Source organism: Eumetopias jubatus, unplaced genomic scaffold, assembly GCF_037043125.1.
Source record: "Eumetopias jubatus isolate StellerSeaLion01/CBP00866 unplaced genomic scaffold, mEumJub1_p1.0 scaffold_12, whole genome shotgun sequence".
Taxonomy (NCBI): Eukaryota; Metazoa; Chordata; class Mammalia; order Carnivora; family Otariidae; genus Eumetopias; species Eumetopias jubatus.
The window spans coordinates 111,350,444-111,368,167 of record NW_028274818.1 but is presented as its reverse complement, the minus strand read 5'-3'; the positions used below and the strand labels follow the sequence as shown (position 1 = coordinate 111,368,167).

Here is a 17,724-nt window from a genome sequence, read left to right as displayed (position 1 = left end):
GTAAAAGGTATGTGCTATGGACTGAATTGTGTGCTGCCCCCATTCACATGTTGAAGCCGGAACCCTCATTGTGACTGTATAAGGCCGAGAAGGAGGCAATTAGGTGAAATGAGGTCAGAAGGGTGGGACCCTGACCCAGAGAGTTAGTGTCCTTATGAGAAGAGACACCAGAAAATTCGTTCACTCTCTGTATGCACTCAGGGAAAGACCATGTGAGCACACAGTGAGAAGGTGACCACCCTACAAACCAAGAGAACAGGCCCAGGAATGAAACTTACCTTCCTGGCACCTTGATTTGGACTTTCAGCCTCCAGACTGTGAGAAATCAATTTCTGTGTTTAAGCCACTCAGTTGTGGTACTTTGTTATTGGCAGCCCAAGCAGACTAAGACACTAAATGTCAAGATTTTTCCCTTTTTTGGGCGCCTGGGTGGCTCAGTTGGTTAAGCGACTGCCTTCGGCTCAGGTCATGATCCTGGAGTCCCGGGATCGAGTCCCGCATCGGGCTCCCCGCTCAGCGGGGAGTCTGCTTCTCCCTCTGACCCTCTCCCCTCTCATGCTCTATCTCATTCTCTCTCTCAAATAAATAAATAAAATCTTTAAAAAAAAAAGATTTTTCCCTTTTTTGGATAGTTGTCTAAATTTTTCAAGTACCATTTATTGAAAAAAATTATCTTTTCTTCATTAATTGCCTTTACAACTTCATCAAAAATCCATTGGCAATGTAAGTACGAGTCTCTATTGTGTTCCACTGACCCATGTCTCTGTCCTGTCACCAACACAATACGCCTCAATTGACATGCTTTATAGAAAGTCTTTGATTCAGGTAGAGTAAGTTTTCTTTGTTCTCTTTTCAAAATTGTTTGTTATTCAAGTTCTTTTGCTTTTCTAGATACATTTTAGAATTCGTTTGTACATTTCTATCTAAACCCCTGTTGGGATTTTGATTGGGTGAACATTTATTCTATTGATGAATGTGGGAAGAACTGACATCATGACAATATGGAATCTTCCAATGCATGAAGATGATGCCGTGCTTAATTTTTAGATCTTCTTTGCTTCTTTCAATGTTTTGAAATTTGCAACATACAGATCTCACATATATACTTTTTAGAGTTATCCAACAACAAAGAAGTACTTCATGTTTTTGGTGTGATTTTAACGGAACTTTTTCCCATTTCAATTGTTAATTGCTAATATATAGAAATACATTTGCTTCTTGCACACTGACCTTGTATCCTGTGACCTTGCTCTATACTTGTGGATGGTTTTAGTTACTTTTTTTAATGGCTTAAAACAACAGAAATTTATTATCTCAGTTCTGGAGGCCAGAAGCTCAAGGTCAAGGTTTCAGCATGACCGTGCCTCCTCCAAATGTTCTAGTGAAGAATTCTTCCTTGCCCGTTTCTAGATGTTGGTGGCTCCCAGCCATCCTTGGCATTCCTTGGCCCGTAGATGCCTCCATTTTATTCACTTTTTCTTAGAGTCTTTCAAATTTTCTCCATAATCATGTCAATTGTGAATACAGGCAGTTTTATTTCTTCCTTTCCAATTGGTATGCCTCCTATTTCTTTTTCTTAACTCATTACAATGGCTAGGACCTAACATATGATGTTGAACAAGAATGGTGACAGCAGACATCCTTCCTTTGTTCTTGATCGTAGGGGAAAAGGAGTTAGTCTTTGTTAAGTGTGTCATTCGCTGAAGGTTTTTCATAGATATCCTTGATCAGATGGAGGGGGCTTCCTTCAGTTTCTACTCTATGCAGAATTTTTTAAATCATGAATAGATACTGAATTTTTGTGAAATGCTTTTTCTGCATCTATTGAGTTGATCATATAGTTCTACTTCTTTGATAAATTATATTGATTGATTTTTTATACTTGAACTCAACTTGCATTCCTGGGATAAACCCTACTTTTGTCATCAAGCAAACAGATATATATATACAGCCAGACTCAGTCTGAGAAAACTGGGTGGAATATTTTTGTGTCTACAGTCATGAGGGATACTGATCTGTCACTTTCTTTTCCTATAATGTCTTTGTCTCATCTTGGTGTCGGAGCAATGTCAGCACAATATGGTCAGTTGAGAAATATCCTCTTTTTCTCTATTTTCTGGAAGAGTTTATATAGACCTGGCATTATATTCCCCTTAAGTGTTTGGTGGACCTCACCTATGGAGCTAACTGGGTTGGGGATTTTCTTTGTTGGAAGGCTTTTAACTCTAAGTGCAGGTACCTTATATCCTGATATAAGCTGTGCAGGTGGCCGAGGCACCCTATGGGTATATATACCTATATATAACTATATCTATGCCTCCCATAGGCAATAAATACCTATGTTATTTATTGTATCCAAATTGAGAAGATGGAGGTTGGCTGAACCTACTGTGGTAATCATTTCACAATCGATGTAAATCAAACCACCCTGCAGCACACCTTAAACTTATACAGCAATGTATGTCAGTTATTTCTCAATAAAACTGGAGGGGAACAGGATGGGGTGCCTGCTTGGCTCAGTCAGTTAAACGTCTGCCTTCAGCTCAGGTCATGATCCCAGGGTTCCGGGATCGAGCCCCGCATCGTCAGCTCCCTCCTCCGCGGGGAGTCTGCTTCTCCCTCTCCTTCTGCCCCCCCCATCATGTTCTGTCCCTCCCTCTCTAATAAAATCTTTAAAAAAAAAAAACTAGGGGGGAACAAAGGCCTCCTGGAAAATGGGAAAGAAGTCCTTTTGCATTTGAAGAGTTGGTTGGTTTTCTGTGTGGAACTTCCCTTTGCATAATGACAAGTGGAGTACTGCCACTGTTGTTCTGAGATGGTCTTACTTGGAAACCATGAATGTAACATTGAAACAGCAACTGATTACGATTCATGAAAAATATGGTTATCATATTTCAAAGATTTCTTATTTCTTGTGTTGTGATCCAACTAACATCAAAAGTGTATTTGAAAGGCTTCACAGGTTTTATTCTCCAAAAGAATATCCAAAATTTTATGGGATACTTGTTGTTTTGCGTATACAGGACATACCACTGGATATGACGGCGGCAAGCCTAATCAGAAATCAGTGTTGCCTGTGAGTAAAAACGGCAGAGTGATTACATCCCCTTCTGAAAATGGCTGTGTTGGTGGTCCTTGGACGAGCAGCACGGAACCAAAGACAAAGTACTCTGCAGAGACGTGAGTACTCCCTGACCCGGAGATGGGAGTGACAGAGCCTTATTGGAAGAAGAATTGAAGAAGCTCATTTAAGCTCGGATTTAAAATTCATGTGGGCCCAGTTAAGGATGAAACAGAACAACCAAGAGAACTATGCATTGAATTCGTGTGAACATTCTCTACCTCATCTGGGCAAATATTTTCCTTTTATTTCCTTTCTTTCTGGTCAGCTGACTAAACTAGTTGTATAAATTTGAAATGAAATGGTCTTGAGAGAAGTTATTCAAATTTTTCATAATCTTGAACCAAAGTCATTACATTAAAAGTATTAGAGTAACACAGTTTTTCCTTTAACAGAAACATAATACAAACGTGATTTTTCTAATTAAAGTATGATTAAGCTTAGTTCTATAGTCTTATAACTGTGTACAGTACATTTTCTAAAAAGGCTTGTAAGTGTTATGTAATTGTACAGTTAGTTAAGGAAAGTATTCATAAAATTGGCAAAAAAGTGGACTGTTCTCCAATCACTGTGGTAAAGTGCCATTGTTACATCATAGATATTAATTCATAAATTAGAGTATTTGAGGGCGCCTGGGTGGCTCAGTCGCTTTGTTAAGCGACTGCCTTCGGCTCAGGTCATGATCCTGGAGTCCCGGGATCGAGTCCCATGTCGGGCTCCCCACTCAGCAGGGAGTCTGCTTCTCTCTCTGACCCTCTTCCCTCTCATGTTCTCTGTCTCTCATTCTCTCTCTCAAATAAATAAATAAAATCTTAAAAAAAATAAAAAATAAATTAGAGTATTTGAAATAGGGTATTTAGCATGTGCAGTTTATTTTTTTAAGATTTATTTATCTGAGAGAGAGAGCGCACGTGTGAGCATGAGGGGCGGGCAGCGGGGGTAAGGGCAGAGGAAGGGAGAAAATCTCAAGCAGACTCCCCACTGAGTGCGGGACCCAATGTGGGGCTCCATGGGGGGGCTTGACCCCACGACCCCGAACTCATGACCCGAGCCAAAACCAAGAGCCAGACGCTCAACCCATTGAGCCACCCAGGAGCCCCTAGCATTTGTGATTTAAAACAGTGTTATAATATCTCCTTCAACACCTCTGCTAAAGATGCTCGTGGTGTAGTATACATTTATTATATGTATCTACAATTTTGATGTTCACTATACAGAAAGTAGAGTGGGAACACTCCTGGTTTTGCTCTTGTCAGATTTCTCAGTGCCTTCTCAGGGTCTGGTGTGAACTGACACAGTGTTCCTGCATTGAGTATGAATCAATCAGTTAATTTGCAGACAGCTAAAGAAAATATTTTCAAACTACATACGTGCTTCCTCTTTACCTCAGATGGGTTTGCTGATTTAAGAAGAAAATCTGAGAAAGAAGCTCTGAATCTATTCAAAAGTCCAGTTTTATAAGTAGATTTATTCCTTTGTCAGATGAAGTAATGCTAATTTTACTAAGACACAAAAACAGATTTTAGGTATTAATGAATCACTAACCCTAAAGGTCAGTTTATTCTAACATTTTGTGGCCTCTGTAGAATTTGTGATCACGTGAGTTCCGTTTATCATTTTCAGTGTGGAAAAATGTTTTGGAAGTTCACTTCTGGTGGATTCTGTGGTCTTCTGAACAAGACCTCACAGAGAAGTGCTGTTTGATCTTTTTCAAGTGCACCCTGTCCTGTATAGCTCTCAGAGTGCCTGGGCACGTGCGGCAGAGTTAGGAGGTAGCAATCACAGGCCTTGGAAAGACTCACACTAAACAATTTACCTAGAGGAGATAACAGTGGTATTAGAGAATTTATTTCCTTTAAAAAGAACAGTATAAGGTTGGAAATGATTGGAATGCTCATTAAATCTTGGTCTGTTGCAGCTGTCAGCTAACATTTGCTTAAACTCATAGGATCCAAATACAATTTTCAAATTTTTATGTTTCCACTATTAATTTGTTCCTTCCTTACTTTCTTATAGATGGATCTCACATGACTAGAGTAATAGCTAGCCAAATGCAGAGCACCACTTTTCTGAATAAGGTTGTTTTCAAAGGCTTTGCACTAAAGAAGCAATGTGTAGAATGATTTGTTTTATTTGCTTTTAGGAATGTTGACTGTAATTTTGGAAGTGGCCTATGTTCAACAAAGTGGTCTTGACAATGCTGTGTCTGTGTGTACAGTATGTACCTTTAGGAAGAGTAATAGTGTTTCAGTGGCTGAGGGATGAAGTAGGGCTGCAATGATAGGACAGCCTGCTCATCATCACTAGAGCCACGTCACAATGACCGTACTGTATTCACGAGAGAACATTTTGACTGCTTTAATACACTTAAGTCATGTTCCTCAAGGAAAAGTTATTGAAGTTTGGATTCTTATCTCAGAAATTAAAAATTCCAAAATTAAATTAACCAATTTTATATTCCTGGCATATACAGCCTGAGGAATCATTTGACCCTAGCCACACTCCCGAATCTGTCTGAGCATGGAATTTAGCATCTCTTTGGCACAGTGGCACACATTTGCCTAACAAAGTCAGTTCAGTGATAGCTCAACCCAGCCAGGAGAGATGCAAGGGCTGGCCGGGTAGGTCCCACCCCTGGGCTCTGCATTGTCTCTCTTCTTCTTTATGAAAATATCATGGACATGAACGAATTCTCCCTGAGCATGCAGATCCAAACTGGGGTTCTCTAGAGCTTTGGGGAGAGAGAATTAGTGGGGCAAGATCAAAGCATACATTGGAAATAAACAAACCGTATAAAGGTCAATAAGGTGGCACATGATGCTTCTTGTGAAGAGCAAACCTATCATCACCCTAAAAGTGGAGGATGAACTGACTGTGGGCAAGTTGTTGACTTGTGCTAAATTTGGGTTTCTTTAGTATCTTTTTAAAGAGTAATCTCTACAATGTAACATGGGGCTTGAACTCAGGACCCCAAGATCAAGTGTCCCACACTCTACTGACTGAACCAGTCACGCACCCTGAGGATTTTGTTTTAAATATAAAGTGTTCTATTTGGTGTAGTAACTTCAGCAGACAGGGCAGCTCTGGGAGTTTGGATACTTTGGAATATCTTTATATAGTAGAGACCTGGCTTAATGGAGAAATTGTTCTATGACTGTTGCTATTGGTATGTCTTTCAGATGTTTTCCATTGATGTTTGTGATGGCCTGAAAAATCCAAATTCTGTTTGAATGAATTTAATTTCATGCTTATTTCTACCTCCTCCTTTCCCTATGTGCACTCCCACATTTTGTTGCTGTCAAAAGTTACTGCCCTATTACCTCATGATAAATCTTAACAATATTCATTTCGAATGCTTTAAATATATATATAGACTACACTTGTGGATAAAAACCCCACACATGACATTTTATTACACACCTATAAGAATGGCTAAAATTCGGGGCACCTTGGTGGCTCAGTTGGTTGAGCGACTGCCTTCGGCTCAGGTCAGGATCCCCGGGTCCTGGGATCAAGCCCCATGTCGGGCTCCCTTGCTCAGCACGGAGTCTGCTTCTCCCTGTCCCTCTGCCCCTCCCCCTGCTTGTGCTCGCTTGTGCTCACTCTCTCTCAAATAAATAAATAAAATCTTTTAAATTGTTTTTAAAGATTAAATTAAATCAAAAAGACGGAGCACACCAAGTGTTGGCAAGGAGCTGGAGGAACTGGAACTCTCAGATACTGCTGACGGGGTGGTAGAGTGATGAAACTGCCTTGAAGACACGTTTTGGCAGGTTTTAAAAGTGCTCACCATACACGTACCATATGATCCTGCGTGTAGGTACTTAGCCAGGAAATATGAAAGCATATGCCATACAAAGACTTGTGTACAAATGCTCATAGCTGCTTTATTTCTAACGACCTAAAACTGTAAAGTCCATCACCTGGTTAACAGAACCAAGTGGTGGGGCAGTCACATAGTGGAGCGCTGGGTGGCAACAAGGACGAGACGCAAGGACTGTCCAGTCCACAAGGACTGCGACACACTGCCACATGGATAAACCTCAAAATGTTTACGCTGAGTGAAAGAAGCTAGACCAAAAAAAAAAAAAAAAAACAAAACACCCGCTGTATGATTGCATTTATTAAAATTGTTTTTTAAATGCAAATGGATACACAGTGAAAGAAACAGAGCAGAAGTTGCTAGGGCCGGGGAGGGAAGGGGCTGGAGGGATTACAGAGTACCCCAAGGAAGCCTTTGGAGTGATGGACAGATTCTCTATGTTGATTGTGGTGCTGGTTTCCTGGGTGCATTCATATGTCAAAACTTACACCTGCCATATAACCCAGCCATTCCACTCTCTGAATACCTACCCAAGAGAAGTACACAGGCCCAAATATAGTGGCCAGAAGCAGGTCACGGACGATTCTTTACCAAGAATATAGTTTCAGCAGAAAACTCCATTAGGCTAATTTCTGTTGCTTGATGAGTTTTCTACACATTAAAGATGAACTACCTCCATGTTTTCCACTTCCATTTAAAATGTAGTAAAATTATATTCATTGGGATCAGTTTTTTCCTTGTAAACATAAGATTTCTTATATTGGGGGTGCCTGAGTGGCTGAGTCAGATAAACGTCCACCTTCGGCTCAGGTCATGAACTTAGGGTCCAGGGATCAAGTCCCACATCGGGCTTCCTGCTCAGTGGGGAGCCTGCTTCTCCCTCTGCCTCTGCGTCTTCTCTCTGCTCATGCTCTCTCATGCTATCTCTCTCTCTCAAATAAATAAATAAATAAATCTTAAAAAAATATTTCTCATATGGATCAAATTCGCAATTAGTACTTCTGCCTACACACATCTTAGGTCTCTTATTCCCGAATGCTCAGGAGTCAGGCTTTTACCACATGCACGGTTTAGCCACCGTCAAATCATCTTGTTACGGTTCCTAGCAATAAAAGTCATTATGAATTCTGCTTTTTAGAAAAATACTTATCATTTGCCTAAACCATCCCACAGAGAAACAGTGAGCATATCCTTCAGTTGCCTAGATGCCCCTTGGTGCTGGCTCATTGTACAGCCTGTCCAGTTTTCCCCTGTTCTTCTTGTCTCTGTGTGCAGCAGTATCTGCTCTGGGACCTGTAAGCCTTTTTAGGGTTAGAGTATCCACAGGGATATGAAGGCAGATCAGAGACTCACTTAACTTGTCAACAACTTCATTCATAATTTAAAAAAAAAAAAAGAAAATTAGAACATCTATTAGTTTTGCAAAAATCAGTGAATTTGATATAAACCAGTATTGGCTTATATGTGGGGAAATGAGTACATTGAGGGAAAGCTAAAGCAGTGGGCTAGATAACCCCTCCCAGGAAGGAAATGTGGCAGTATATCTCGTAAGTACCCCACCGTACAACGTAATTGTGAGAAGGTGAGTCCCTGTGTGCTAATACGAAAATACTCTAATTTGCTAAATGAAACAGGAAGTCAGAGTACTATGAACAGTGAATAAGAAGGGTGTTATACGTAAATCTATTCGTGGGCATGGAAAGTTTCGGAAGATACACAAGAGACCATCAATCGGATTCTGCAGGCTCTACCCAATCCATGGCCTCCCATCAGCGCTCCCTGAGCATAAGCCCTGTCTCCCCAGGAAGGAGACCCAAGTGTCAGCGACAGATGACAGGCCCAATGAGGAGAGAAGGGAAAAGCTAAGGACAAGGATTTGAGCATGTGAAAGGAGAGAGTGCCAGGAGAATCCGTTCTGGATCCTGGGAAACTCTGAGGAGGAGGGATTGATCTGTAAGTGGAAAGAAACCACTGGTACTAGAGCTCCTCCAAATTTGTCCCAAATCCTCCGCACCCACCCCTACTCCCTAGCCTGAGCACATCTTGCCACAGCATTCCCACCTGCAAGCTCCGGGTTCAGGACTGTCCAGGAAGGGTGAGGGCAGGTCCTGAGTTGCTGCCATGGCTCTTTCTGCTCTTTGGACCATGTGGCCTATGGCTTGGGGTTTGTCTCACTCTGTGACTGACATTGAGTTTTGTTCAGTGTTTAGAGGGTACCTGGTGTCTGACACCAGGGCACAAAGCTTATATACCCAGTAGGGAGATTAAGAAACTGACTTTAGAAGAGACAGACCAAAGCCCACGAAAGGAATCATGGACATGCCAACTCTAATCTTAGTAATGTTGGCTCTCAGTGAAGGCAGATAAAATTTGGTTCTTTTATTTTATCAAATGTTAATACACCACAGAGCCATGGGCCACCCAGATCAATTTGCATGTCCCCTTAGGTAGCCTAGGCATTCCAGGGCTCATAAGGGCACAGACGATATACACCCGAGTGCCCCTGCATAAGTATAAGGTTACCCAGCATCGCATCACCAGCTGGCTCTAGAGCCCACATCTATAAGCATGTATGGCGTGTCACGCTCTGCTCTGAAAGCTTCACATCTGTCCTAATTTCATTGTCACACAACCCTACGGCCATATTCCCAAGGCCACATAGCTGATGAGGGGTAAAGCAGGGGGTGTGTTTGAACCCAGACAGACTGACGAATCCTGAAAATACTCATGCCTGCTTCATCAGTCCCTGTTGCAACCCCAGCAGGAAAAGACAGGGTCCTTGGTCTTCCTCACCCAAAGTTCCTCCCTCATGCTCCTGTACCCTCTGCCATCTGTCTTTGCAACCAGACCATAGGACCATCTTGCACTTGAAACGTGCACACAGTGAACAGGTGAACAGGTATGAGACTGTTGCTTGTTGCAGCAACTGCACAGCCAGGAGCCCGGGGGTTTCTTTCTGGAGCCTGCCATCTTTAATTCTCAAGTGGCTAATCCAGCATTTAGGCTTGATCTGGGCCCTGACCAGAGTAGGCAGTTGACCTGAGGTCATCGAGATCTCTTTCTCAGGATGTCACAGATGGACATAAGCAATTCTGGTTGAGGGCAGACTCCTGCCTGGGGTTGGCCATGTGGACTGAGCATCAGATGGCCACGCTACAAAACTTCAGACTGGGGTCATTCTCCAATGGACTCAGACCCACACCCCTCCTTCTGAGTCAGCTCACCTCACAGAAGTGCTCCAGGGCCCACCTGCACTGATTTAATAAGCAGAGACTCCAAGTGTGAGATCCAGACCATACCTGGTCTGTCACCCCAGATCGCCTTGTTCCAACTTCAAAAATCAAGATTTAGGAAACCACAATAGCCACTGACATACAAGCAATTCCACCTTGTTGGAGGGTGACAGAGGGAGGACAGATTTGCTGGGGGAGGGTTTGGATTGAGTCGGGGAGGGCAGGTAGGAAGAAGTCCAAAAAGCATCTCTTCATAGATATATATAAATATATTTTATATTTATATTTATATTTATATTTATTTATTTCATCTTTGTTTTCTTGGGAGTAAAGGGCTCACTGGGTCTGTTGGAAGTGGGGTCAGATCAGGAGGCGGTGGTCAGTTCTGGGAGATCTGTGGTCTCCATTTCATAATACTCCTTTGCATTAGAAAAGGTCTTCCCCTTCAAGATCTCTGTAAGTTGCTGTAGTCGCTTGGCAAAAGAAAGTACTTGGGGAGCTTTAGTGAAAGGTGGGGGAGCAGGTGGGGGTGGGGGTGGGGGTGGGGGTGGGGTTGGGGCCGGGGGTTGGGGTTGAGGTTGAGGTCGAGATGCAGGGGGGCTGGGAGGAGGTCGAGGAGGCCGTTGGATGTACCAAGGAGGGCGAGCAGAAGGGCGGGCAGAGCGTTGTGTAGCCGGGATTGCTTGAGAAGTCAGATGGGGAGGGGTGGGCAGTTGAGCCATGTGCAAGGCATTAGAACCGATCTTGGAAGCAATCCAGTTCAGATAGGGCCAGGTGGCCGTGTAGACTCCGGGGCGCTTAGCTCGGGCACAGCCTACTCCCCAGCTTGTGACTCCCACGACTACATAGGTGTTTGCCACGTTGTCTCTGCACATGAGAGGCCCGCCGCTGTCCCCCTGCCCAGAAGGACACAGAAGTCACTCTCTGAGCCACTTTTCCCCTGCCCAGAAGGGCCATAGGCTCTGGAAGGACAGTTTCTTCAGTCCCATGGCTTCTTGCTGCCATGAACACAAGTGGTGGTGGTAAACTTTGAGTTGGTATCAACAGCTTCAGGTGGATGTGAGAAGGGGATGGATTGTCACAGGTCTCCTTGCAGTGAGGAGGGAAGATAAGTGACCCATGTGTCCATGTATGAGGCTTTATGCATGCATGGGCATGTGTGTACAAGTGGATTGGAAGGTTCTGTATTCTGGTGAGGAGAGGTAAGCCTTCTCTTCCAGGGTGGTGTTCGGGTGGTATGATCTCTGTGTCACGGTGGGATAAAGCTCTGTGTGGTGACTGGTTCTTTGTTGGGGCCCCAGGTGTCACCTCCCATCATCACTGCTACGAGATGGGACCAGGGAAAGGGTCACTGAAGCAGGGCCCTGGAGGGAGTGGAGTTCAGGGATTCAGAAAGGGGTGTTGACAGGGAAAGGGGCGCCCGAAGGGAAGTTACCTGGCAGGTGTCGATCTTGCCTTCAGGGTGCCCTGCACACACATTGGTTGAATGAATACGCCCGTTGTACCACTGACTGGAGTTACATAAGTCGAGGTCGATGAGGTTCACACGGGCCTCCTGCAGTGTAGGTGCGATCCTGTAGGCTACAGACAGGCTGCTCTGTGGTCAGCGATCACAGAAGACATGTTTTGGGAAAGCCCTGCCCCCTCCCTCCACGGAACCCCCATCATCCTGAAATGCTGTACTTCAACCTAAAATCCATGAAAGTCAATGCCCCTGGCCTCTCCTCAGATAATTCTGAAGGATGTGGGGTGGTGGAGGCATATGCAGGTGAAGAGGAGGGGCAGTGCATGGAGGATGAGCAGATGTGGCTGCAGGAATGTGTGTTGATGCCAGATGATTATTCACAGCTACAGCCAGGATGTGTCACCTCATTTACACCCCAGAGTGACCCCCTGTGTTAAGCGCTGTGACTGACCTTGCCTCCAATCAAGAGCTTGGAGCACCACTTGCCCAGACATCCTGGTAGGGATGCGGTGTGGCTTGCATTAGGACCAAGGTTTTCCTCTCTACACTCGAATCCAGGACACACATTTCATTTCCCCACAGTATGGCTCTAAGTCACCGTCATTGCTTCTTATCCCCCGTTAAACCCCTCAGCTCAGTTCTGGACAGGATCTGCTGGAGTTGGGCAGATGAGTCCCTCCCCGCATACCTCCCATCCGTTTTGAAGTTACAGAGAAGGAGGAGCTGCAGGATGGCCTCCACACACACAGATCTGTCAGGGGCATGGGTGGTTGGAATAACCGGAAGGCAGGTCAGAACATCCTGTACAGCCCCAGAGGCTCCATCATGACCTTTGGGTTAAGAAAGGCCCAGCCCAGGCGATGATTCCATCAGCCAACCTCACAGCTGGCTATAGGGGCAGCTATCCCCTCTTCATCAAGTGGCCTCCCCCCACCACGGCCGCACCCACAGCCCAGCCACAGCCTGGTGGGTGGGTCTGACATCGCCTGCATCCGGGTGGAGAGGTGGCGGATCACACTTGGAACATGGCAGTGTAGGCCAAGTGGGAAGCCAGAACCAAGTGGAGCAAAGTGGATGGAGCTAGGCACACAGCGTTCAGACTGTGTGTTTGTGTGGCTTGGACTGCGTCTCCAGGCCCTTCAGGTCAACTTTGAACACCACCCAAGCAGGGTTAGTTTTGTCCTTGCACTGTCCCCACGGCAGGGGTGACATGGAAATGACCCCCACAACAAGCCTGGTCGCTTGTGGTGACCTTTTAGATCTATGGAAGAGCCAGATGACCTGGAAGAGAACAGGGTTTTCTCAATCCCAACACCTTGGCTTTAAATGCTAAAAAGTCCACAAGAACCTGAAATTCAATGGAAAAGGAGGACTACCCCACAAGCATATGGGCTCAAGGAGGAGGTAGAAAAAGGAAGGTCTGCAGGAATGTCACAGAAATTTGGAGGCTGGGGATTTCTTTAAGACTTGGCCTTACCAGTGGGGGAGGGATTCACCAGAAGATGGTAGAAATCCCACTAAGTTGAGGAGGATTCTAGAACAAAAGAGGCCTGTGTGATGTCCAGGGTGTAGCTGGGAGCCTATAATCCTTTTGAGAGATAGGACAGCAAAGGTGGTGGCAGGGGTGGTTTGTAGATGGGAACCCTGAGATCAGCCCCCCCCCAGGGACTCCAAGAACCCTGGGACAGTGCACCCATGTTTGCATGGGTGGGCAGAGCAGGGTAGGCCGGGGGTGGGACAAGAAGAATGCTCTAGAGGCCTCAGCAGAGCTATGGACATCAATAGGCAGACAGAGGTTGATACCCCAGGTCAGGGAGGGAAGGGCCAGCAGAGGCCAGTGAAAACAGGGGTGCCCGGGAGGAGAAGCAACCCAATCAGAGAAGGGGGGCACCCTTGAGCGAGGGAAGAAGAGTTACAGGAAGCATACTGAAACTACCAGGGTTTTGTCAGCAGAAAATGCTGAGTTTTGAACCCCAAATGACTGAAGTGCCTTGAATTAGGAGCCCTCAGTTTTCCATTATCAAGGGACAGAAGAGCTTTCAGTCTCTCTTCTCATCCCCAATGTGACTGGGTAAAAAGTCCATGTGGTCACCTGTGCAAAGCTGAAAGGCCTAACCTACCCGTCAAACCCTTGCTGCCCACTGCTGGCCTGCCAAGAACCCTGTCCCCACTCTGCAGAGAAAATGAAGTCACTCGGATGGGGAGGGTGGATTCTCGCATTGTGACCAGCGACGGTGGGGAGCAGAGGTTCACTGAGGTCTAGAGGGCTGGGCTCTGGGGTCTCAGAGCTCAGAGAGCACGTGACATGGCCCTTCCACTCACAGATGGGAAATGGATGTCCAGAGAGGAGAGGAGTTGGCCCGCAACCACAAAACCCCAACTCGAGCTCTTCTCCAAGTGCCATTTCAGGGGACAATCCCCCATTTCCAGAAGGTAGCAACTAGGGTTCCAGGCTCCAGATAGAGCCATAGCCCATACCCCATTCGAAAAATGCCCAGGTTCTCCTGGGGCTGCATGCACCCTTCCACCCAACGATCACACGAGCCATCAGTGGTGAGGCTGTGGACAGGGGAATCGGCTGCCAGTTTCTCCTGCTCTAAAAGGGGACAGTGTCCCGCATTCTGGTGGACATCACCACTAGGCACCGCATATGGCCCCTGCACTTCAGAGACCACTGAGGGGATGACCAGCAGTGTCCCTACCCCTGTGAGAACCCCTCCCATACTCACCTTTCTCTTTCAAGAATCCCCAGCCAGCCACCCAGCAGGCCTGGGGAACTCTAGGTGGGCCCGCCCTAAATTGGGGCAGGCAGCCTGTTCCAATGAATTGCCCACAGGGAACGGGAGGGGTGATCTTCATGAGAGCGATGTCATTGTGCTCTAAACTGGGGATGTATTTCTCATGAATGATGATTTTCTCGACATATCTCTCCTGTTGAGGCGGCTTCGCTGGCTTATCGTTCCCATACACGATTTCCCTTGCTCCAAAAATCAGTCTCCAGTCATATACATTTCTGTGGGCACAGAGGCAAGCCAGGTCATCCTCAGAAAGGACGGGCTCGACAGAAACCTCTGGTGACCATGATCCTCAGAGCCCTCCCTCAGCAAGGGCCTGGGCCCACCCACTCTCGGTCTGGTTGCCACAAGGCCCAGAGCCCCAGGGAGACTGTGCACATGGAGCCCTGGAGAATGTCCTTTCTGGGAAGAGCCTTTCTGAAGACCTCCCTCCACGCGCTCCCACACGTACTTTTTGGAGACGAAGCAGTGGGCAGCAGTAAGCAGCCAATGGGAGTTCAGCAAGGTGCCTCCGCACGCATGGTACCTTCGGTTATTCTGGGACGTGAAGACCTGGAGGCTGACCATCCAGGGCCAGGCCCCGATGGTTGCATCCTGCCCTCCGACGATACGGCCACTTCCCAGTGGGTTCTGCCTGAACCGTAACCCACAGGGGGCACTGGGGAGAGACCAGGGGCACAGTTCAAACCAAGAAGAGGCACAGCCTGTCCTCGCAGCTGCACGATGGGGGAATCAGGGCTAGAGGGCTGGGCAAAGTGTGGCAACCGGGAGTGTGGAGGGTCCGAGGGGGAGCTGCTGAGGAGAGGCGCTGTCAGGGCGGTAAGGAAGCAGGAAGCTGCAGGCTTCAGGAACTGGTTTTGAGGAGTATGAGTTCTGGGGTCTTGTGGGTGTAGCCCCAAGGCGAGGAAAGAAGGTGCCATAGGAAGCAGGACTGATGATAAGGGCCCTAGAAATATGGGAGATCCCGAGGCAGAAGAGGAAGCTAGAGGTGGAGAGAGAGAGTTGTAATGGCTTGAGGTCTTTAGAGCCAATTCTGGGCGGGAGACTCAGGAAACAGCCACAGGGGTCTTGGGGCTGCAGTGTGGGGAGCAGCGGGGGTCCAGGGGTGGAAGTTCTGGGAACTGGGGAGAGGCCACAAGAGTTTGGGGGTACCCTGGGGGCTGTCAGAGTCTAAGGTGGTGACGGGACCCTAGAAGAAAGCCATGACAATACCCTGGGATCTTTGGAGTCAGCCACAGGTGGGGGCACCTCAGTATCTCTGGGAAGAAAGGGGTTTCTAAAAATTGGGACTTGATGTGCAAGAGGCAGTGAGGTCAGTCTCTAGGTGAGGGAAGGACCCCAGCGTCTGTGCTACGGGAGGCATAGGAGCCCGGGGTCAGCCCTGGGGTCTCTCGGCTGATGAAGCTGGGAGCAAGGATGGTCTGACTTGGGGATGTGGGTCACACCCGTGAGACCCCGGGGACTACTAAGGCCCAGGCTTGGCCTCCTTCCTAGTCCTGGACAGAGGGAGACTGGGTGGGGCTTGCTATTCAGAAGACACTCTTTCCACCCCCCGGAGGTGTCCCTGACACTTACTCACACGTGGCGTTATCTTTGGCAACCACAGACACTGCCAAGGCCAGCAGAACGGCAGTTGGCAGCATCTCTACCATACTCCTGCCCCAGCCTGGCCTGGAAGCCCAGTGACCTCACACAGCTCTGTGGCCTCCTGACCAATCAGCATGGCTACATCCCCCTCCCCCACCCCAATAGTCAGGCCAGGCAGGAGCCCTTAAGCTTAACCGGTTCAGGCTGAAACAACATCCCAGGTTTCTGTACAGGCTCCTCTGCGCCCCTCGGGTGATGGGGGCTCATGTGCAGCCCCCTCCCTCTGTCCCAAGGCCAGGATCTGCATTCTCAGTTACCCTTCGAAGGTTCCGTATCATCTGAGGATCCAGTCTTGTCCAGTGTCAGGGTCTGCCCCTCATGCAAGCTGCAACCACAGTTCCTGTTCCAAATCATGGGCTGAGGGGCAGTCTGTCCCTCTGTGTCAAGATGATGCAGCATGTCAAGGTCACAGGGTGTCGGGCTCACCAGATTAATCGATCCTTAACCCTGTGTAGGGCAAATTGTCTTTCCCTCTTCCAAGTACATACTATCAGCACACTTTTCAAAGAGCCACTTTGAATTTCTCTAATTTAGGACTACAAAGCCCACCTTTCTATTCACTGCTGAGTATCACAGGGTCTGGGGTTTCCTACCTGAGTGTCTCCAGGTCTCCTCTCTGGGACCTACATGCAGGAAGATGTGTCTCCTATACCTGAGGGTCAGGAATTCTCACCACAATAACCTGAATATCCTGAGGATTCATTTTTCTGATTGTCAGGAGACGGCATCTCACCGACGGGAGGATGACAAATGCTCACCTCACATACCTGCATGTTAAGAAGTTTCACCTTCCTGTAGGAGTGTGAGGAGGTCACACCTCCAGCTGCATGAAGGGCAGTGTGCCCTCCTCTCCCTGAGTGTAAGTTCTCCACCAGACCATCTGAGCATCAACAGGTTGTCCCTTGCCTACCTGTGTGTCAGGACACCTCATAGCTTCTTCCTGAGTGTTATGAGTTTTCAGATTGTCAAATGAGCTTTATTCTCCTACTAACTTCGCTAACTGAATGTCACACTTTCTCAGCTCACATAACTTTCAGGAGGTCACATGCCCTTCAACTGAATATCCAGTAGGTCTTATATATCTTTACCTGAGTATCAGGAGCCATCATCTCCTAACGCTAAACCTAACCCCTACCCCTAACCCTAGCCCTAACCCTAACCCTTACCCCCACCCTAACCTTTAACCCCTAACCCTCACCCTCACCGTAACCCTCACCCTAACCCTAACCCCTCACCCTCACCCTAACCCTAAACCCCCCCTAACCCAGGGCTGATCAGCAGAGAATGTGGAAAGCCAGCCCTCCAGAGCCCCTGCTAGCCCAGCCAGAGACTCCCTGAGCCCAGAGCGAGCCCTCCCCTGCCTGCCCAGCCACCCACTGGCCCCTGACCTTCATGTCCTGTTCTTGAGCATGAAGGCGAGCTGGCCGACTAGGAGGGGGAGTCCAGCTGGTGGGACAGGCTGTAGCTAAAGGACAGAGTGACACATCTGAGCTAGCAGGGGCCACACTCTGGTCTCCCTCCCGGAGCCAGACCAGGAGCTGGAATCTGGGTGCCCTAGGGGCCAGCACACAACAGGGTCTGCACTGACCAGGGATCCATGGGCCCCAGGGAGAGTGCACTCTGCCCCCTCCCCGCTCCTG

The 17,724-nt window shown here is 47.3% G+C and overlaps 1 protein-coding gene across 1 annotated transcript; it reads right to left on the bottom strand.

Moving 5' to 3' along the window:
* Positions 1-10,542: 10,542 nt before the first annotated feature.
* Positions 10,543-16,089, bottom strand: LOC148162891 (acrosin-like). The gene is made up of 5 exons (XM_088017198.1): positions 16,013-16,089; positions 14,889-15,095; positions 14,372-14,655; positions 11,613-11,758; positions 10,543-11,073 (listed from the first exon to the last, which is right to left on the bottom strand). The coding sequence occupies exons 1-5, from the start codon at positions 16,087-16,089 to the stop codon at positions 10,543-10,545; spliced, it is 1,245 nt and encodes a 414-aa protein (XP_087873324.1).
* Positions 16,090-17,724: the final 1,635 nt, after the last annotated feature.

Excerpts from the sequence above, each read along its gene's own strand:
- LOC148162891 (XM_088017198.1), bottom strand. The coding sequence starts at position 16,089 with ATGGTAGAGATGCTGCCAACTGCCGTTCTGCTGGCCTTGGCAGTGTCT. Across the intron at positions 15,096-16,012 it reads AAAGATAACGCCACGTGTGA|TGCCCCCTGTGGGTTACGGT; the intron begins GTAAGTGTCAGG and ends GTCTCTCCCCAG. Across the intron at positions 11,074-11,612 it reads GCAAGATCGACACCTGCCAG|GGGGACAGCGGCGGGCCTCT; the intron begins GTAACTTCCCTT and ends CCTTCTGGGCAG.